The sequence below is a fragment of the Squalius cephalus genome, assembly GCF_949319135.1.
Source record: "Squalius cephalus genome assembly, chromosome: 4".
Lineage (NCBI taxonomy): Eukaryota > Metazoa > Chordata > Actinopteri > Cypriniformes > Leuciscidae > Squalius > Squalius cephalus.
Genome location: NC_137125.1, coordinates 40,403,339 through 40,425,585, shown reverse-complemented (window position 1 = coordinate 40,425,585; position 22,247 = coordinate 40,403,339). Strand labels below are relative to the sequence as shown.

The 22,247-nt window shown below is 37.6% G+C and overlaps 2 protein-coding genes across 5 annotated transcripts; both read right to left on the bottom strand.

The window, feature by feature from the left end:
* Positions 1 to 612: 612 nt before the first annotated feature.
* Positions 613 to 10,396, bottom strand: LOC307156615 (sortilin). 2 transcript variants are annotated; one of them, XM_079868073.1, is made up of 21 exons: positions 10,070 to 10,396; positions 9,555 to 9,617; positions 9,250 to 9,326; positions 8,953 to 9,055; positions 8,339 to 8,506; positions 8,158 to 8,231; positions 7,371 to 7,417; positions 7,097 to 7,233; positions 6,907 to 6,990; positions 6,463 to 6,523; positions 5,713 to 5,868; positions 5,221 to 5,318; positions 4,732 to 4,831; positions 4,483 to 4,654; positions 4,185 to 4,378; positions 2,450 to 2,642; positions 2,253 to 2,369; positions 2,035 to 2,161; positions 1,497 to 1,603; positions 1,163 to 1,280; positions 613 to 972 (listed from the first exon to the last, which is right to left on the bottom strand). In XM_079868073.1, the coding sequence occupies exons 1-21, from the start codon at positions 10,292 to 10,294 to the stop codon at positions 958 to 960; spliced, it is 2,436 nt and encodes an 811-aa protein (XP_079724199.1). In that variant the 5' UTR covers positions 10,295 to 10,396; the 3' UTR covers positions 613 to 957. The 2 variants fall into 2 exon arrangements, with proteins under 2 accessions (XP_079724199.1, XP_079724200.1); XM_079868074.1 differs by having other exon boundaries at positions 5,713 to 5,865; positions 10,070 to 10,379.
* A 1,410-nt stretch (positions 10,397 to 11,806) lies between these two features.
* cep83 (centrosomal protein 83) lies at positions 11,807 to 21,999 on the bottom strand (the record flags this gene model as incomplete). Of its 3 annotated transcripts, none has more annotated exons than XM_079868076.1 (16): positions 11,807 to 12,418; positions 12,566 to 12,734; positions 13,196 to 13,299; positions 13,436 to 13,565; positions 14,129 to 14,286; positions 14,394 to 14,469; positions 15,946 to 16,095; positions 16,184 to 16,328; positions 16,403 to 16,517; positions 16,630 to 16,761; positions 18,855 to 19,106; positions 19,187 to 19,318; positions 19,540 to 19,632; positions 20,839 to 20,989; positions 21,083 to 21,291; positions 21,684 to 21,999. In XM_079868076.1, the coding sequence occupies 16 exons, from the start codon at positions 21,690 to 21,692 to the stop codon at positions 12,263 to 12,265; spliced, it is 2,181 nt and encodes a 726-aa protein (XP_079724202.1). In that variant the 3' UTR covers positions 11,807 to 12,262. The 3 variants fall into 3 exon arrangements, with proteins under 3 accessions (XP_079724202.1, XP_079724201.1, XP_079724203.1); XM_079868075.1 differs by having other exon boundaries at positions 21,941 to 21,994; XM_079868077.1 differs by lacking the exon at positions 21,684 to 21,999 and having other exon boundaries at positions 21,083 to 21,300.
* Between the last annotated feature and the right edge of the window lie 248 nt (positions 22,000 to 22,247).

Sequence of the window (22,247 nt, the reverse complement as noted above, 5' to 3'; positions counted from 1 at the left end):
AACTAACCCTGAGCCAAACCTTAACCCTAACAATAGTACATTTACTATTAGTGAGTACTTAAATGTATAATTACACTGTAACAAGGACACCTTAAAATAAAGTGTAACCAAGATGGTGTCTGGTGCATGTTGGTGTGTAGTGTAGTATGTAGTGTATCCTTGAGAGTATGTGTTACCGAGGAGGTGTGAGGTGAATCTATGTTCATGTGAGGTGTGTGGTTTGTTTGTTTTTCAAAGACAAACAACTCTTTGGTCTCTTTCTCTTTCTCATTTGAATATTTTTTTCTATAGTGGTATTGTATTAGCTCAGAGGTGTAAAGTCCAGGTTCAGATTTTAGTGAATTTAGCTGGATGAGTTCATGGGTGGAATAAACATATGGCAGGACTTTTACTTTCTGACCCCTGGACTATACACCTCTGTATTAGCTACAGTGGTAGAGCAATTTGCACTATGCAATGTAACATATTTTATTCTATATGAAGCTATTTAAAAAAAAAAAACCTTAAAATTATTTTATGATTATATACTCTGAAATATAAATATACTTAATATGGTGTAAAAAATTATTTAAATGTGGATGATTGGAAGAGCATAAATAATGCAGGCTGTTTAAATGCATTTTAATTTATTTACAAATTAAAAACAGTAGATTGGTTTATTTGAAAATACATAGTGCCAAAATTCAAGGAGGATTGCCAGCAGCAGCTTGAGGGAATATGAATGATTCCAGTGCAAAAGACAGAGTGTGAAGGTAAATTCACTCGTAATTATACATTATCCATGGTGCCTATAAGACACTTCATAAAACAAAACCTGAAAGCAGCAAGATATCATTTTCAGCTCAACATTATTTCTAGCTGTTTATTGTCCGGTTACAGTGCCTGGGGTTGAGAAGAGATTAATTTTAAACAATTCACTTCTGTCTGCAAATCTTGAGTTGTTCCAACTTATGTTGTTCATTCGATGAGATCCTAAAGAAAAGGTAAAAAGGTCAGCAAGTGAATGCAAAATAATAATGACAATAATAATAGGCATTTATTAGGAAATCATAGGGGTGGGGGGGGGGGGGGGTGTTATTATACGTTCAAATTGAAATCAATATAAACAGCCAAACTGAATGGATGCAAGAGAGGGTAATATTATTTGCTTAATCTAGCTCACATCATCTGAATCCTCCTGGTCCTGGAAACCATTTGTTTTGCCATTGGGGCTGCTCTCAAGGTTAACATACAGATCATCTTCTTGGAGTTGCAGAGCAGAAAACCGATACGAAGGTGACCTGCAGGGGACAGAATTTGACCAGAAGAGAATGTGACTTTTGCAAGGCAATTCGTAGGGCGAATTCAGGTTGATTGAGACCCTTTTTGTCATTGAGATGACTGGAAAAAAGTGTCCCAATCAACCTGAATTCAACCTATGTCAGATACTAAACGTGGCTTTAAATGGATGTAATATCGAACACAGGACAATGAAGGTTTTTATAATGTTACCTTACCTTTGCCTACAGTTTATTCTCCTTGAAGTGATTATTAAAGCTGCAGTAATAACCAAACCGATGACCCCCACACAAGTACATACCACAATGAGAACCAGCATGCCTGGCTGCAAATAAAAAGACAGTAAATAAATTTATCAACAATTATTAAGGGTCTAATATATTTCTTATTTTAGTCTGTGCATTTTGGAGGGAGGGAATTTGATCTGACTCGATCTGCAGGTTCGAAGTTGCAGCCAAAAGTAACTGATAATTTTGGGGACCACAATGTAAGTTTCTCAATATTAACATCTTGTTTATTGAACTACTGAAAACATCACATATGCAGCTGAACGACAGCCATGTTGATTCCAAAATACAGCACACTTGTTTATATTGCGTAAGCAAATTTTAATTTATTAAAAGTATTTATGCTCTTCATATTGTATATAACATCCATCCTCAAAGAATGGCCCAAAATGTCTTTAAAATGATTTTTTACTGAATGTTTTTGGCCATCTTAAAATGAATGAATAATTCTCAGAAATGAACTACTTACTGATTTCTCAGTATGCAAATTTGAGGAAGTAGGTGAACTGTCTTTCCCACAATTCTTTTTGAAAGCATTGTTTCTTCTCAGAGGGCTGAAACCACCCTCACATTTATCGCTGGGAATCTTACGATACCTGTTTGACACAGTGGTATAATTATAACAGTGAAGTGTGAGTATGAGTTTAGGAATTTGTTCGAAATAGAATACAAGATGTATTTAATCACCCTGAAGTCTGAAGGTCCTCTAGCTCCCCATCTAAGCAAATATCCTGGGTTTGATTCAGGAAGTCAGGCTGTGGGAGACACTCCAAGCTGTTTTCATGTCGATAGAAGCCATAGTCACTGTTGACAGGATAGATGTTCAGAAAACCCTTTGGGTACAAGCAGAAGTCCAAACCTAAGTGTTCTACCATTTTTCCTACCACATGAAGTCTTCTCTAGTGCAAAGACACGGGCGCTGCTGCCTGCTGACCACATATCCTCTCCCGTTTCTACATGCTGAAAGTTTTTTCAGTCTTCTAAATGTCTCCTTGTAGCCCAAGAGACATCCGTCTGTTTCTGGGTCAGAGTCGTAGTCAGTGTGCGCCAACCAATTCACATAGTCCTGTTCACCACCTAGGAAATATGACGATTTAAACAAACCCCTAAATCTATGTTTTAAATTGCCACATTTGTGGTACAGATATGAATGATATTGAGTAGTGTGAGCAATGGTGTTCATTTTCTAAGCAATCATACTGATTTCACCTGGTAGATGATAAAACTGGTGAAAAAATCTTGTTTTCTGACAAAAAAATAATTATTATTAAGGGACTAGAATATCAAAGAGACTTGAGCCAGTAAGCAACCACCTAGCAACAACCCAGAACTCAGAGAGATAGTTTAGAGAGAATTTAGGAACTGTAATTTTTCCATTTTTAATGCAGTAACCGCAAGTTGATAGTTGGAGAAATTTGGGCTATCATTGAGTGTCTGTTGGCCTTGAGCATATTGAACCTGCGGCACAGCATGTCGGTGAGAGAGATCACTCTGATTATTCAGCTTAAAGGAGAACTCCGGTCAATTTTAACATTGAGCTCATTTTTTTGTAAATTTGGAGTGCTGTCAGTACAGAGAACAACGACAAAAATCGGTGTTGCCTACACCATGTTATCCTCTTTTTAAAATTTGCACCCTGTTGACTTCAATGGGGCAAGTTTTAAACCTGCTTTTAGCCTCTTAACATCCTTGATGTGTCATTACAAGTAGTCGATTGTCGAGTTCACGCGCGTGATCATAGGTAACTAAACCAATCCGCGTGAACTCGACAATCGACTACTATGGACTTGGACCGAAAACAGGATGTAAATACAGGTATGTGCGCTGGCTGAATTAATATCACTTTTATTAATATCTTTCACATCTACTGCAGTCAGATTCACCCGCGTTCACTCTAAAGGAATCACTCACATGGCTGGACGCTTGTAATGACACATCAAGGATGTTAAGAGGCTAAAAGCAGGTTTAAAACTTGCCCCATTGAAGTCAACAGGGTGCAAATTTTAAATAGAGGATAAAAAGGTGTAGGCAACACCGATTTTTGTCGTTGTTCTCTGAACTGACAGCACTCCAAAATTACCAAAAAAATGTTAAAATTGACCGGAGTTCTCCTTTAACGAACTAGTCCACGGCGTATCATATAAGATCAGATGTTATCAGGCTATTATCATTTTTATTTTATTTTTACGTTTAGACACCTATGTGTATGGCACATAGAAGACCTTGGGACTGAGAAAACATACAGGGGGTGCAGGGTTTATCTCTTAAGAAAAGTATGGACCATTTTTATATTTTGTTCAAAGTAATAAACTACTAAAACAAAAAACTACTAATCAGAACTCGCACCATGAGCACAAAGCCAAGTTAACTAGTAATTTCAAAGTTTTTTGTCTTCCCTTGTAAAATAGCGCAATTATGCCCTGTGGTCCAGATGCAACCAAGGCGGGGTCTTGGCGAGGTCCGCCATTTGAATACCACTGCTTTAGGGAGTAACGCAATATTGTAACGCATTACTTTTAAAAGTAACTTTCCCCAACGCTGGTCTGAGCCTTAATGATATTCATATGACACTTATTACAGTTTTTGAATTCTGTCCATAATTCTCAAAAAGTTTCTTACATTCTCTGGTGAGCAGGTGTTCAAAGTCTATGGTGACAGCCACCCACATGGGCTGATCATCATCATCTGGGCGGTAGCCGAAAATGCTGATATTCATTGTCTTAGTGCCTGGCTCTGATGCCAGTCCTGCCAAGAAGATCGGGTGGCCTGTAAAATTAAATGTCTTCCAACATTGTCCTTCATCTGTGGAAAACCTGAAAACATCCACATACATAGTCATATACGACAGCAAACACAAATTACATTTCGAAATATGACATAAAAGAGATGTTTTCAACAGGGCAAGTGGTAGTGTTACTTTATGGAGCTGATCTGTCTGTCTCGATGCGCCTCCACAGCCACTAACAGGCCTCCAGAGTCCAGGATACTGTAGTGGTGAGGTCCTCTCAGAGTCCCCCACCAGGTGTAACCTCCGTCCCCAGACACATACACATCTGGCCGGGCAGCAGAAATGGAGTCTCCAACACTGCCTGCAGTGACATTTAACATTTAGACCAGTTTGTTGGGGAAGGTGGAAGCTGTGAGGATAGATGGGAGGGACTAGTACCATGTGCGATGACCAGACCAGTGGCGGTGGGTTCAGAGAGAGGCAGCATGGGAGTGATTCCGCTGAAGTGACTGTGCTCTCCGTGGATGTGCAGGTTACACTGGAACACACATTTACAGTAACCTTTGCATGAAGTCTGCATGAAATGAAAATTCACTCTAGAAGTCCCTCCCCTACATTTTTTTTCTTTTTTGATAATCCGTTTTACTAGGATTTACATCACAATACTGAAGAAAACATCTATCACTACTTCTATTACGTCTCGGTCGTCAAAAGATTTGAGGCTAATCTATACGCCAATGTTTGCATAAAAATTTTTAAAATAGGCTTTTTCTTTTGTAAAATGTTCGTCCAATATTGCCTCATTTTAAAAATATGTTCAATATGTTCTTCCTCAACTTCCTGTTTGAACAGGAAACTGAGCAATGAAAACTGTGCTCATCAAAACTTCAACTTCAACAGTCTCTTCACTCAGTCCTCAGCTGTTACCTTTTCCGAGTTTTCTGGACAATCCACATTCTCTGGTTTATTCAGAAATCTCCATTGGCCACCTCTGTCGAACGAAATGACTGAACGAATGCGTCCATCTGCGGCCCAAGAGGTGATGACTTCAGTTCCGTTACAATTGTGATTGGCTATTTGGTACTTAAAGGGATAGTTCACCCAAAAATTACAATTCTGTCATCTTTTGCTCCCCCTCATGTTATTCCAAACCCATTAGCCTTTCATTCACAAGTGAAGATATTTTTAATGAAACTTGAGCGATTTCTGTCCCTCCATTCCACAAAAACTTTGACGCTTTAAAAATTCATTAAGAGATTGTAGAAGGAAACCATATGAAATGAGTGAATGTAATTATGCCTTTTATTAACACACATCTATGGAGCATCAAATGTGGAGAATCCTTGATGCAGAACTTTCATTTTTGGGTGAACTAACCCTTTAAGGACAATTGAAATAACATGAAACAAATGTTCATACCCTCCTCCAGTTTGTTGGTGAGATAGACCCCTCTCAAAGATGTAACGTTAGTGAAATCGCTCTTCCCCTCCCCGCCGAACAGGTGACGCTCCAGAGACTTAGAATACAGGATTCCACGGTCATCAGAGGTGTAGATTGTCCCAAAATATGTGTCTGCTGTAAGCATGTGAGATCACATCACACACAAACACTCTGCTGACACAGCTTTCTCTCAGACGAGATAAGAGATCAGCCATAAGCATCATTATTCAAACACCGCAAACCCATCTAACCGGCTTCATGGGACAAAATGTGAATCGAACGTCCAGTGAGAAACAGATCGAAATGTAAAAGCATGATGGGAAATAAGATAACTCCTCACATGAACCATGTACTGTAGGTCATACATACATGTAAATACAATGAGGGGTGTATTTGTGTGCAATTTCCTCTAGTGTGAGAGCAAAGGCCTGACTGAAAGACTACACCATCCTCACTCTTATCTGTTTCCAGTGATCGTCGCTTCACAAAGACCTCCAGACTCAAAGATGAATAGCGTACTCACTGACCCAAAAGAGTCTAGCAACTTGTGCAGAGACATTCTATGATATGTCAGCACAAAGTGGAACTCGCTTGACAAGTCCTGCCTCCATAGTGTTAAACTGACAGCAACAGTGGTTGAGCTGTTAAATAATAAGAATACTTCTCTTTTACAGCTTTGACAGTATGGAGAAAGAAGAATGGATGAAGTTAACAAGCGTGAAACAGCACCTCCAGGGTTGTCCACATGCATGAAGATCATGTCCTCATCACCGTCCAGAACGGAGTAGAACTGCAAACAGACATCAACAGTGAGTTGGACACAGTGTTATGAGTGTGTGTGGCTCTTGAATCATCTTTGTGAGAGGTTGTGGCAGGGTTTTTTTTCTGCCAAATCAGCAGGACCAACAAGTAATGGCACAACTTGCAAACATTTCCCCAAACATATTTATGAAAAATAAATAAATAGACTTAATTATATTATTAATAATAATAATTATTAATGTATTTAAGTAATTATAATATAATATCAGTCATATATTATTTACAACAAAGAGTTATAAATACATTTAATAATAATAATAATAACAATAATAATCCATTATTTATGTATATTCATTAATTCATTATAAATACATTTATTTAAAATTTGTATCATAAGTGTGTTCTTCACACCTGCTCTGTAGTGGCTGATGGTAGCTGGGCTTTTTTGAAATGGTCACCCTGGTCTGAAGACACATAGATGACACGAGGAGAGCCCTGTAAACACAACATCTCATAAATCAAGCATGCCATGATGATTCTTACAGAAGGGAAAGTGAAAAAGGGTGGTCAACATGCAGTGTGTGTCTGTAATGATCCACACCAGTTTTTCCATGACTGAGGTAAACAGGAAGCCGCCAATGTATCCAAAAGAAAAGATGTTCTTGGCGATGGTGGCAAAGGTTTGGCCAAAATCCTGCGTCCGTCTCAAAATAAGCTCGCCTCGTCTTGCTGCCTCCACTGGTTCGAACACAATGAATAGAGTTAATTAATGAGTAAAGTCAATTAATAAGCATTAAATTGAATGGCCAAGCTATACAAGATAGATTTTTCTTTTCTAATGATGATTAATTGAAGAAAAAAACAACAAGAGTCACCTGTTCCTTTTGGGCTGGAACTGAAGAAAAGAGTAATTCCAGATCCCCTTGAAATGAATAAAAAAATATATATTTACTGAAATGAAGCAGATTTATTCACACACACACACACACACACACACACACACACACACACACACACACACACACACACACACACATATATACAGTATATATATACACTGTATATATTTATATTCTGTATATATCTGTGTGTATAATTTATATATAATTTATATACATATTAGTGCTGTTAAATCGATTGATCAAATCTAACATCTAACAAAAGTTTTTGTTTACATAGTATGTGTATATATATTATTTTATTTATATGTGTGTGTGCGTATCTATGTATAATACATATACAAATATATATATATATGAAGAGTTCAGATGCAAAAGCCTCTAAATGCCATCTGAAATTTTTGTCTAGAATGATCATTTTTATAAAGCTTGTATATTTAAATTCAGTAATTTCACTTAAATGACAATTAATAGGTCATTTGCATTGCCATTTAAGTGAAATTATTGAACTTAAATATACAAGCTTGATAAAAATGATCATTCTAGAAGAAAATTTCAGGTGGCACTTAGAGGCTTTGCATTTGAATTCTTCATATATATATACAGTATATAGTAAGTGCAGTCAAAACTATTAATCATGATTAATCGCATCTAACATAAGTTTTTGTTTAATATATGTGTGTGTAAACAGACATTCTCAAATGTTTCATGTGTTCTTTAAACTTAAAACTTCAGATCCCTGTTATTGTGTTATTGTTCTCACCATGTGAATGTGTGAACTCCTTCATGAACTTCAGACCAACTGTTTCCAAAGTCTTGTGAGAACCATAGCCCATCCTAAAAAGACAAATAAGTAACAATACAATAGGGGGGTTGTAAAGACCTGAGTCACCTCACAAACTGTTAAGGGGGCTTGATGAAACAGGAGGAGAAACCTTACTCACATCAATGCTAATGACCACAAGATATTTTGGGTCCTGGTAGTGGAACTGAATGGCCTGTGCTGGGTGGAATGGAAGCTGCACTGATCTGAACGTCACACCAGCATCCATCGACGTAAGAATAACTCCTCCTAGCGTCTCGGTGAAAGGCAGGTTGGCCGTTAGAATCAACTGTTATGGCAACAAAAAGTTGAATTACAACCCAATGGAATAAATAGGGTCCCAAAGAACAATGGTACAACAGCTGGAAACTATAGCTTCACACCAACCCCACTTCATAGGAAGTTAAAGAGGTGTTGTTTGAGGTTTGTGGTGGGTTTTGACACTACGTGTCAATAAAAATGTCTGTTAAAACCATGAGCTGTCGTCATATCCTTTTCTGATTGGACAGAATCTCTCTGGTGTCAAAATGGGAAAAAAAACATATTTCTCACGATTGACAACTACCCAATCATAAAGTTTTACTGAACAAAGGTCATATTACTAATCTGCTATATCTATATCTATTTCTATTAGTTATTAGCTAATTAATTAGAATTCATTGAGAAACGTTTGACAAGTGACTTTCTCAGAGATAAAGCCATGGCTACAGACTTAATGTTAGCACATTTATTTACCTGTTGAGGGTTCCCAGGTCCAGCACTTATCCCAAAGTCTTTCTTTATAAATGTGTTGTTGATGGCATGGGAGATATCATGAAAAGACTTTCCATAGTCATCACTGTAAAAAAGATTCAACTTATCAGTAAGGAAGTCCCGACTGGTTGCATCTAAATGTATCTTGTAAACAACTGGCTAGGCCAATAACCAAGCGATATTTGGCACTTTTGAGATTATGGTTGCATAGCTGATTATCAGAAGCACCAGTAAAAGCTCCGTGTTATTTGAGAACAGGTAAAAAACTGCACCACTGACCTCCTGTAAAGGCGTGTCGAACCGCCTTCATAAAATGAATCTGAGAGAGCGCTGAGTGTGGAAAGGACCAGGATTACCTGAGACGGACAAAAAAAAATTGTTCACACTACTTCTGCATGCTTTCACAATACACACACACTAAGCAAATGGCATTTTATCATGAACAATTTGATGTATTGACTGAATATGACAAATGCTGCAATGTTCATCCATATTATCAATACATTAACCTTAAAATAGAGAACTATGATGATATATCTATTAGTTACTGTTATCCTTTTTATGATTTGGCAAAAATGACTAACCCCAGTTCCATCTCCAACCCATGTGAGGGTAAAACTGGATCCATCATCACCATGAAACCCCGTCTGGAAAAAAAAAGACCAGAGGACAGACTGTCACATATACTGATGGAAGTGGACTGTCCTGTTCAGTCTGTCATTTAAATGAATTGTTTTACATAACATTAAAATTCCTATCATTTACTCTCCCTTGTGATGTTCCAATCCTGTAGAACCTTACATATAAAATAAGGCTCTTATTCTTAAATATATTAAAGTAAATAGTTTCAGTGTCCAAAACAACATTGGACAAAAATAAATAAATTAAAAAAAATAGGCTATTATTAAAATATCTAATACATAACTGTTAGTAAATATGTACAGAAATTATTTTAACACAACTATAAACTTTGTCGCCATAAATGTAGTATGCACTCAGGTAAATTAGGCCACTTTTTTGACTCAATGTCAAAAGTAAAAAAACAGCATAAAAAAAGCATACTGCATTTGGATTGTGACCTTCAGTGTCTCGTTCTCACCTCGTGTGTGTGGCTGAGCAGAATCTCTTGGTCTTTGGGTGACAGTGGAGTCTTGCATGCTGTGAAACGCGTTTGTCCAGTCCAGGTGTCCCGTCTGCGTCTCGAGTGTCCGCGTGCAGTCCGAGAGAAAGTTAATGTTCGCGCGTCGCGCTTCCCTTGGACGAACGCGTCCTCGCCCAAGACCAGTAAGCACACACTACCGAACACGAGCAGTTTCCAGTTCATGACTGTATGACAGATAGAAAGCGGCAAGTTTCCTGGTGCCTCAGAAGATGCGCGCTGGAGGAGGAGGAGGAGTGTGCGCCACTGTCCGGGTATCGACTCACCGTCCGCAGACGCTTGTGTTTCAAAGCGAAGTGAGCTGCCTACCTCAACAGCATATCATTCCGAGTCAGCAGGATGGATACATTTTGCTGCACGAGCCTAGGAAAGCAATCATTGCATGTTGTACAGTACAGCACTAAGCATCAACTGCAGGATTTTTGAGCATCATTTAAAGACAACATAGTGTGCGCACATTCAGAACATCATGGTCTCATGGTAATTCGTAAGTATTTTACGTTTTGGCGAATTGGTGGTGAATTCAATCATTCGTAATTTTCACTTGATGCTTACAAACTATTGTAAGTTTATATGAATTCACCAAAACGTGAAAATGTTACGTTTTCTCATGAGATCGGGTTATGCGCACTGCGTTTTGGGCATGTGCTGTCTGGATAGGTTGCTCAATATGTTTTGAAACACAGACATAGACTTGACTTAAAGCAGATTTAAACTTTAAAAATGAAATTTAGTTCTGTCAAATCGACAGAAAGTTTTTGTTTATATAATATATGTGTATATAGGCTATTATATATATATATATATATATATATATATGAAGAGTTCAGATGCAAAAGCCTCTAAATGCCATCTGAAATTTTCTTATAGAATGATCATTTTTATCAAGCTCATAAATTTAAATTCAATAATTTCACTTAAATGGCAATGAAGATTACCTATTAATTGCCATTTAAGTGAAATTACTGAACTTAAATATACAAGCTTGATAAAAATTATCATTCTATGAGAAAATTTCAGATGGCATTTAGAGGCTTTTGCATCTGAACTCTTCATATATATATATATATATATATATATATATATATATATATATATATATATATATATATATATACTGTATATACACACACACATATATATATATATATATATATACACACACACATATATACATGTATATATATATATACATATATATATATATATATATATATATAATATACATATATATACATACATATATATATACATATATACTGTATAAACATATATATATATATATACACATATACATATATAATATATACACATATAAACAAAAACTTTGTCGATTTGACAGAACTAAATTTCATTTTTAAAGTTTAAATCTGCTTTAAGTCAAGTAAATATGTAAATATATATATATGTATATATACATACAGTATATGTGTGTGTACACATGTACATATATGTACACACATTCATATTATATAATATATACACACATATAAACAAAAACTTATATATTAGATGTGAATAATCGATTTGACAGTACTAGAAATAATTTATCATTGTGTTGTGGCCCACCACTTAAATTAAATTGCCATTTCTGGCAGACGTTCCGGTTCTTTGATTAGGCTTAATTTAGTTGTAGTTTACTCATTGTTATTCTGTCAAAGCAAGTAATCAAGAATTAAAAAGATAAGACACGATGTAGTTCTTTATTAAAAACACGTTTCATGGGTGAGTGCTTTTAGAGACATGCTTGTCAGAATGAAATCATTTTAATTTAATACATACACAATGTCAGCCCCTGTATCCAGTCAAGTGTAGATGCACATTTGGACTCACAAAGATATGGTAAATATCAAAAATAAAATATAAAACATGGCTTGTCAGATTTGAAAAAATGTTCAGGTCATTCGACAACCGAACCCACAATGTATGTAAACTTCAATGTAACCCCCTCAGTAAAAAATAAAAAAAATAAAACACTAGACAAATAATTAAAAAATAGTGCAACAGGTTTTTATTATTACCACTCTGACCTTTGTGTTGCGAAGCACGAGTCGTTTAAAAGAAAACGGCTCACAAATGTCACAGTTTGTCTGGTTTTTGGCACAGGAAGAATGAAAACACAGGTAGTAGTGGTTAAGAAAGGTCTGGAAGGACGTCCCGTGGGCTTGAGAGTCTCTCTCTGTCTCTGTCCAGAGGAGCAGCCAGCTCTTCCAGCTGCTGTTGCTGACTGTTTTCCAACTCTTCCAAGCGTCTCCGCAGCACACACAACTCCCTCTGGTGCTGCTCCTCCTGAGACAGGAAATGCAGGAACAGATGAGTGGGAAGAAGAGGGGATAAGAGAGAGAGGAGGATGGGAAAGCGGTAGATTTATGTCCTGGGTTTTGTTATGGCTGACAAGAGAATATTCTACTATGTGGATGGGATGATTGCAGACACCTGTATGTTTGAGAAGATGGACTCTGCTGGGATGAGGAGGGATTGGGCCAAAGGGGTGGAGGAGGTCATCTGGTTGCCCAGCAACAGACGGCGAAACTCGTTGTGTCTCCTCTGCAGCTCTTTTAGACGCTTGCTGAGCTGAGCGTGTTCTTCAGAGTATGAGGATTTCCTGAGCACACAAACACATCAATAAATTAGAAATATTATACAAAAAGACACACACGCACATAAATAACAACAAATACCCAAAGGGCCGGTTCACGAAGAATGTGTTTTTGCTGTTAAAAACACAAGACGCAGCCAGGTCAGTGAAATGAAAAAAAGTTATACGGTCTAGAGACGCGTTATTTTAACTTTAGCGCTGAATTTTCGAATGCCATATCATGTGCGAGACGCTGCAAAACATAGGAGCGCAGTTAAAGATGTCCGTCTAGCCGTTGAAAAACAATGAAAAAACGCGTTCTGTGTAAACAGCCCATTAAAACCATACACACAATATAAAATATTGTACATTTAATTTGTTATATTTAATTTACATGATCATTATAATATATATATATATATATATATATATATATATATATATATATATATTATAATATATATGTTATAAACAGAACAAGAAAGTACTTTTTTGCAGTGCTTGCTTCAATTTCAAGCTCTTCTATCTTGGCTTCTAGGAGCTGAATCTTGTCTTGGAGTTTGTTTTCTTTTACTTCAGTCATGGTTTTCCTCTGGATAAGAAAACAGACCAATAATGCACCTTTAATAGTAATCATTATGAAGAAGAAGAAGAAGAAGAAGAAGAAAAAAATTCCTAAACCCAAAGAGAGTATAAGCAAAATGTAGTTTGACGGCTTTACGCACTACCTTTTTCTGAGCAAATGCTGCCCTCTGCAAGCGCTCTTTAGCCTGGCTGTATTTCTCCCGTAGTTCCGCTTCTCTGTCCTGCAGTTTGTGTTTCTCCTCCAACCATTCCACCCTTCTCTCCTCCACCAACCTGTGACAATAAAACGTTGACAATTTATTTCACTCACTATCCACAAAAAAACAAACATTTGAAGTGTATCTGAGCGTGAATTTATTTGATTTGATTGTTTAACACCATGTCAGCATCTAAGGCTCTATTTTCATAGAAAAAACAGAGTAAAATCGTATTAAAAAATAGACAAATAAGACACCGGATAGATAAACAGGATAAATAATTTACATACAGAAAGATTAAATCTATATAATTTTAGGTACATGGCTTGATATGATAATGATTTGGTTTCATTTTTTAAATGATTTCAGGACAAAAAAGATCTAATGTACCATTATCAACAAATCATCCATATTTGTCATTGAGGGGAAAAATGTCCATCAAGCACTTTTATACAAGCTAAATCTTGCTTTAGAACCAACATTTCATCTTAGCAATCAACTCTATTTTAAGCCTCTAATCTGAAAAAAATGCTAAACAACACATTTTGATGCTCGCTCAGCAAGCTGTCAGCATTCTCTGAAATATTTCTGGTTCCCCTTTTACAGCGTTGCCAGTATCCAGGTTACCGTAAGGCGTACCTCTCGGCTTCCTGTTGGGTCCGTTCCATTTGTGTGCGAGCGCTCCGTAGGTCCTCTCTCACTCGCTCCAGACTTTCTCTCAGTCTGCTGTTGGTGTCCAGCAGCTCACTCTCCGAGTGAGAAAGAGTTCCTATCTGTAGGTTCAGCTCAGCATTTTGCTGATAAACACAATTCACTACATTTATTTGAGTTATGTGAAACGTCATGACTTCCACCTCAATATTATGTGCATTCACAGTAATTTCCCTCATTTTACAGCACTTACCCGTCTCAGGTCTGCATTTTCTGCTCTTGAGGTCTCCAGCTCTTCCAGCTGTTGACCCTGCTGCTGAACTTTGGCTCTGTATCACATGTAATCGGATAGAAAATCATATTATTTTGCCATTTACAGCTACTGAGCATTTAAGTAATTTAAAAGTAAAAGTAACTCAAAGTCAACATAAATGGCATTTGCAACCTATTTTATCTCCTGGACCTTCCAGGGAGAAACATATTTAATGTAACACCATTAAATAGATCTTATTCATGAATAGGTTCATATCCATGTATAGGTTTCATTTAAAAAATATATTTTTTAATCAAAATGTCACAACTGGATCTTCAGGTGAAACGACAGACTTCTCTCTAGTGACGTATGCAGGAATTCTCCAATGATTTGGTCCGCTTAAACCCCGCCCCTGCAAGCTCACGTTCATCTCCTTCCATTTTTGAGTCAAAAAACTTAAAATCCCACAACAACCGATTTACAGAACCAAGTCCCTGGCCTACGTTTTTCTTTGACGATAATCTGTATGATTTTATACATCACAATATGTAAGAAAAGATCTGTTGCTACTTCCGTTTCATTGTGACTTTAAAGGGGGGGTGAAATGCTATTTCATGCATACTGAGTTTTTTACACTGGTAAAGAGTTGGATTCCCATGCTAAACATGGACAAAGTTTCAAAAACTAAGTTGTACGTTTGAAGGAGTATTTTTGTTCCAAAAATACTCCTTCCGGTTTGTCACAAGTTTCGGAAAGTTTTTTTCGAGTATGGCTCTGTCTTACGTAAGATAGGGCGGAATTTCCTTATATGGGTCGTAAGGGCACTTCTCCGGTAAGATCGCGGGCGCGCGCGCACTCGAAGACTAGAGCAAGAGAGTGAAAGCAGTTCGCCATCAAAGCGCCCTGCCCGGCTTTTGGGAAGTCAATGTCACCAAAGAAGTGTGTTTTTGGTTGCCAGGGCAAGACAACCCTGCACAGATTCCCAAAGAATCCAGCGTTAAGGAACCCGTGGATTGAGTTTGTTTTCCTGAGCATAAACGGAGTTGTGTAAGACTTTTGTTCCCTGCATCTCGACGATGATTGTTTTATGAACAAAGCCCATATCGACGGATTTGCAGATCGTCTAATGCTTAAGGATCAAGCAGTCACAATGATAAAGGTTCGTGGTCGTGCGTTGGAACCGGACGGTGAGTAAAACTGTTTGTTGAACAAATGTCTCTGTGTGTTGTCACTAGCTTGGCGCGTTAGCACAGCTAAGCTTCGCCCACACGGCCCGCCCCCAGCCGCTCGGTTTTTTCCGGAAAGACTCGGTACAGCCTATCTTTCTGTTAAAAATTTAATAAAACAAAAGACTTTTTGGAGATATGAAGGATGCAATATTACTCTATAGGTACTCAAGATTAACAGGAGATTGAGTGAAAATGAGCATTTCACCCCCCCTTTAACAACAAAAGCGGGACTTAATTTTCCAAATAAGACCAGGAAGTAAAAAGGGTTCATTCTGATTTCATGTGGACTTTAATAAAAAATAAATGACCCTCAAGAAACTTGCCTCAGGTTTTGCAGTTCCTTACGAACAGACTCCTCCCCCAGCTGGGCGGCACGGAGACGCTCCTCCCACTCCTCTTTCTGAGAGTTTCCTGTTGCCTCCTGAAGAGCTCTCTGCTGTTCGAGCTCAGATAAACGATTCTCCAGCTCCAGCCTGGTGACGATAAAATAAACGCATTAAGATGTAGAAAATCCCACGAGGCTTTAAAATTAGAACCTTGTCTGATAATATTAGTGCTTACTTCTCTTCCTGAAGGGTGGCCATCTTGTGTATCTCCTCCTCTCTCGCTGCCTGAACCCTGCGCACCATCTCTCGCTCTTTTTCAGATATCAAGTCTTTATTTCTCTCCAACGCTGACTTCATGACCTCAATATCTGACTGCAGACCTGAGAGAGAAAGACACTGTTATTAATGTAAAACAGGTTTAAAGAAAGTAAAAGAGAAGGAAGCATATGTTTACCCTCTACTTGGCACTGCAGTGTGTCTCTGTCTCTTTCTATTTCTCCTTTGGCTCTGACACACTCTAGTTTTACGTTACTCAAGTCCAGCTTGTGCGTGTGCTTCATCTCTTCAACCTGGACAATAAATCATACACAATTGCCAGGATATATTGCTACAGATATCAAGCATGGGGACATGAGATCATAGAATCTGACTGGTCAGGTCGTCCAGGCTGTGTTCGTGTACCTGACTGCTGAGTGAGTTGATCTCCCGCTCGGCTTTGTGCAGTTTGCCTGTGAGGAGTGTGTTTTGTTCCTGAGATAGAAGAAGTTCACTTTCTGTCCGGTCCAACTGCATACGAATAGACTGCTTCTCCGCCTGCACATTAACAGATGGATCTTGATAAAATATTGTTTTAATTTATATAACACATGTTGTGTCACATTTGAATAAATACATGCTGAAATGCAGAACATAATATATTTCAAATAAAATATTCATAATATTCATAAGTTTGAATTAGATTTAATTGTAGACGTTTTATGTGATCTCAGACTTTTTGACTCCACAGTACATAACTTATTTTATACTTAAAATATTTATGAATATTAAATAGCTCAATTTTCAGCATCATCGTCTTCAGTGTCACATGATCCTTCTAATATGCTAATATGTCATTCTAATATGCTGATTATTATCAATGTTGGAAACAGTTGTGCTTGTGCGGTAAAACATTTTTTTTTTTTATAACCCGTGATACTTTTTCAGGCGTCTTTGATGAATAAAAAGTTTGGAGTCAGTATTTTTTTCTTTCTTTTTTGAAAGAAATTAATTACTTTTATTCAGGAAGGATGTGTTAAATTGATAAAAAGTAATAGTACAGATTTATATTGTTCTATTTTGAATAAATGCTGTTCTTTTTTTTAAACTTTTTATTCATCAATGAATCCTGAAAAATGTGTCACAGTTTATTAAAAAATATTAAGCAGCACAACTCTTTTCAACATTGATAATAACTGAGTATAAAATCAGCATATTAGAAGAATGATTTCTGAAGGATCATGTGACACTGAAGACTGAAGTAATGATGCTGAAAATACAGCTATTATAACTTATATTTTAAAGTATATTCAAAAAGAAAACTATTATTTTAAATTGTAATTATATTTCACTATATTATATAGAATATAGAAATATTTCATAATATATAAAGATTTCTGATTAAATAAATGCAAGCTCGATAAGCATAAAAGATTTCTTTCAAAAACATTAAAAATAGTAATATATATATACACACTCACCTAAAGGATTATTAGGAACACCATACTAATACTGTGTTTGACCCCCTTTCGCCTTCAGAACTGCCTTAATTCTACGTGGCATTGATTCAACAAGGTGCTGAAAGCATTCTTTAGAAATGTTGGCCCATATTGATAGGATAGCATCTTGCAGTTGATGGAGATTTGTGGGATGCACATCAAGGGCACGAAGCTCCCGTTCCACCACATCCCAAAGATGCTCTATTGGGTTGAGATCTGGTGACTGTGGGGGCCATTTTAGTACAGTTAACTCATTGTCATGTTCAAGAACATTTTCAACAGGCAACATTTTTCCAGTCTTCAACTGTCCAATTTTGGTGAGCTTGTGCAAATTGTAGCCTCTTTTTCCTATTTGTAGTGGAGATGAGTGGTACCCGGTGGGGTCTTCTGCTGTTGTAGCCCATCCGCCTCAAGGTTGTGCGTGTTGTGGCTTGACAAATGCTTTGCTGCATACCTCGGTTGTAACGAGTGGTTATTTCAGTCAAAGTTGCTCTTCTATCAGCTTGAATCAGTCGGCCCATTCTCCTCTGACCTCTAGCATCAACAAAGGCATTTTCGCCCACAGGACTGCTGCATACTGGATGTTTTTCCCTTTTCACACCATTCTTTGTAAACCCTAGAAATGGTTGTGCATGAAAATCCCAGTAACTGAGATTGTGAAATACTCAGACCGGCCCGTCTGGCACCAACAACCATGCCACGCTCAAAATTGCTTAAATCACCTTTCTTTCCCATTCTGACATTCAGTTTGGAGTTCAGGAGATTGTCTTGACCAGGACCACACCCCTAAATGCATTGAAGCAACTGCCATGTGATTGGTTGATTAGATAATTGCATTAATGAGAAATTGAACAGGTGTTCCTAATAATCCTTTAGGTGAGTGTATATATATATATATATATATATATAATAATTTACATTTTTTTTTGACAGCTTTGAGAAAGGGAGGAAATGGGATTGGAATACTGAGTGAATGGTTCTTCATGTATCATGAGCATGTGTATTACCCACTGTGCCACCGCTCTGACAAATTTGTTATAGCTTTTAATATTCAAAAAATATATCTGACTTTATACACTGAACTACACCGTTTTTACTAAACAGTAAAGCATAAACTTATTTTATCATTACTCTTTACTTTAGTACGCTCACCTCCAGGGCTTTCACTGCAGCCTGGGTTTCGGCCAGCTGCCGGATCTGAATCCGCTGCACGTTTTCAGCCTGAGCACCTGAGTTGTTTCTCTCTGCTCTGAGTTCAGTGACCTCCGCTTCCAGGACTCTGAGCCGCTGGTGCAGTTGAGCTTTCTCCCTCAGCAGTGCTTCGACACGCTTCCCGTTCCGTGCCGGATCTCCGCTCTGCAGCTGAGCGGCCAGATCCTCCTTATCATGCTCGAGTCGAGCCACCTGCAGAATCACATATATGACACTCCTTCATAAAGAGACGCTGCTGGGTCAAAACACAGTTTCAAATAGAGAAAACATACATCAGCTTCATGTCGTATCCGTCTCTCCTCCAGGACTCGAGCGTGCTCCTCTTTCTGGTGGTCAAACTCTGACTTGAGGAAAGTGAGGTCATAACGAAGCTTATTATACTCTGACCTGTAATTCTCTGCTTCCTGTCAGGGAGAGAAATAAAGAAGAGCATATCAAGACTAAACCTACATTAAACAGTATCTAAAAGTCTTTCATAACATGCAGTAAAGACAAAGCTATCAGTTTGTTTTCCATCTGTTATGGACAGGATTCTGTTCGTAGCATGTACTCATGTAGCTGTCATGGCAAGTGGAGTTAATAGTTGCGGAGTGGGAGTCAGCTGGTGCAGAGGGGCGTCTGTTACCTCCTGGAGTTTGTTGAAGCGTTCTCTGATGGGAGCCTCCAACTCCTGCTGCACCTGAGCTCTCAAGAGCTCTAGCCGCTGAGGGGTCAGCACCTTAAACACATACACAAACACATGATCAACACAACACAAAAAAGTGCTACTTCGTCAGCCAAATGTCTAAAGGCCTGTTCAACACCAAGAACGATATCTAAAACGATGACTATATTATTGTCCACACCAATGCGCAATATCGTTCTGTTTATGATAAGCTCTTGCTGCAGTTATGTCGTCTAGTGCTTCAAATGCTCAAGCTTTTTAAAGCAGGATGGAATTTGATTGGCTGTCAATGTTTTTATCAATCATCAGCTGGAAAAAATTGTTCTGAAAGTGATTCCAATGATATTGTTTCTCTGTGCCATTATCGTTATAGTTGTGGTGTGGACTTTATAGTTAACATACGGGCCTTTATTTAAGCGTATTAAAACACTTTTGTTTGCTTATCTCTGCAGCACCAAAATACGTTTATATAGTGTTGTTATTGTTAATTACAACTATTAAAAATGAAATAATAAAGGTTTAGTTGAAGTACTAAAATGACTAAAAATTAAAAAAAAATTAAGCTAAATAGAAATATGAAAAGCTTCAAAAAATTACTAAAACTGAAAAAAAAAAATACTAAAACTTTTAGTACTTTTATTACTAAAATTACAAAAGTGAAACTGTAAATATAAATATAAAAGCACATTTAAAATGCTATAACAGTATTTAAATACTAAAATGCTTTATATTTAATGTTTAATAACGCTCTATAGTCCTGATTTCATTCATTTTCAGCATAAATGAAAACTTTGTTTTCCTAAAAAATCTGGACAAAGCATTGTGTGAGAGTGTGTGTGTGAGTGTGAGTGTGTGTGTGACAAGAACAGAAGATAAATATAAGATATCAATTAATATTTTTCCAATTCCTCATATTTCCTAATGGTTTATTAATTCAATATTATTCTAAAATGTGGAATAGTCAGTCACAATAAAGAACTAGAAGGTGTATCCAAATGTTTTATCTGTATTGCAATAATTATTAATTGATGTGCAATAATAAGAATTTTCATGAAACTTTGAATATTGTTATCTGAATGTATGAGCGATTAGTTTTGGTATTATTAAGTTTTAATTAGTAGCAACTAGTATGTCAAAAACTAGAGTTTTACATAATATTTTTGAGTGACATAATGAAATTGCTTACAATAAATACTGAAAGTTACTCTCTGTGTTGCCTACCTATGTAAAATGAAGTGTAAAGTGGACAGTAATGTGTACCTGCAGTTTGAGCTCCTCCAGCTCTCGTGTTTTATCCAGCAGTTCTCCTCTGAGCTCGGCCAGCAGCAGCTGCTGTTTCTCCTGAGCGACCTGTCGATCACCTAGCAGCCGTTTCAGTTCACTCTGCGCCCGGGTGTATTCATCCTGCAGCCTGTACACGCAAACACATTTGCAGAATTGAACCCAACAATGCATCCCAGAACTGTAGAAATGATCAACCTTGAAGTTTCACACAGTCACTCACCTGGTGTGCTCCGCTTTCAAGGTCTGGTAGTTGGTCTTGTGGTTCTCACAGCGCATTCGCTCGTCGATGAGCATTTTCTGGAGCTCCATATCAGAGCTGGTGAGCCCTGAAGAACTGGCCAGGAGGACTGCGGTTTTCCCAACTCCTCCTGCAGGCTGCTGCAGGTTTGGGAACAGGGCAGATGACTGCCCTAATGCTGGAGGGTTCATCTGGTCCATAGCAGGTAGAGACAGAGAAAAGGGAGTGAGGGAACAAAAGAAAAAGATTTTTATACTTCCCTTCCCTTCAAGAGAATCTCAATCAACACTAATGACTTCAGCCAGCCAAAGTCAAGAGATGCAACCACATCTCATCAGGACTGACTATTTTAAATCACTTATAAGAGTCTAGTTAGCACGAACAAAACATCTAATCACTACATGAGCAGCACAAGAGTCCTTCCTTACTGGCTCCTCTGCTCTCAAGTGATTAGATGTAAAGCTCAAGCTGGTCTCCAGTGATTCATTCACACTTGTGTTGTTGTAGAAACACAACTACTCCAGCATAAACGCATAACGGCTTCCCGTGTTGTCAAAGCAACCGAACCACTAGGGAAACTAACCTCGTGCATTTAAACCAGCGCAAGATGAAGCATGTCCTGTTGTCCTTGACTGTAAGTCCGTGAATATAGTTTTAGCTGTTGCTATATTGAAATGTCATGATAAGAACAGTGCTTGATCAACAGTGCATACTGCACTTGTTTCATAAATAAACACCTCTGCTGGGTGTAACCTACTGCATGCACTCAAAACTTTACAAACCATAATAAGTGCATTAAGAGACTAGAGTAAATAATTTTAGCAGCTGCTGTAAAGTTACCCGATCCAACATTGACAGCAGCGACGCACTGTTACGTGATGATGATGGCGGCCAGAGTCGCCTTTCAAAATAAAAGACTTCTTTTGACAGTTTCCGTTTGTTAATGGCCAAAAGTCCGGACTAGGAAAATCGACATCAAATAATAATTAAATAATAATTGTTAAAGCATATTGCGTAGTTGTGTTGAGTTAATTGTTTTATTTGTGATAATTTTGGCCAGGCTGTCATACAAAGAAATTGAATGACGAAACAATAAGAGAAAACCAACTACATATTACTAACTGATTATGTTGTCAATGTATGCCTT

Coding starts and splice junctions, on each gene's coding strand:
- LOC307156615 (XM_079868073.1), bottom strand. CDS start 10,294: ATGAACTGGAAACTGCTCGTGTTCGGTAGTGTGTGCTTACTGGTCTTG. Junction 2,643..4,184: donor ACACCTGCTCACCAGAGAAT/GTAAGAAACTTT, acceptor CATATTTCCTAG/GTGGTGAACAGGACTATGTG. Junction 1,604..2,034: donor ATTTGCATACTGAGAAATCA/GTAAGTAGTTCA, acceptor TTTTATTTGCAG/CCAGGCATGCTGGTTCTCAT.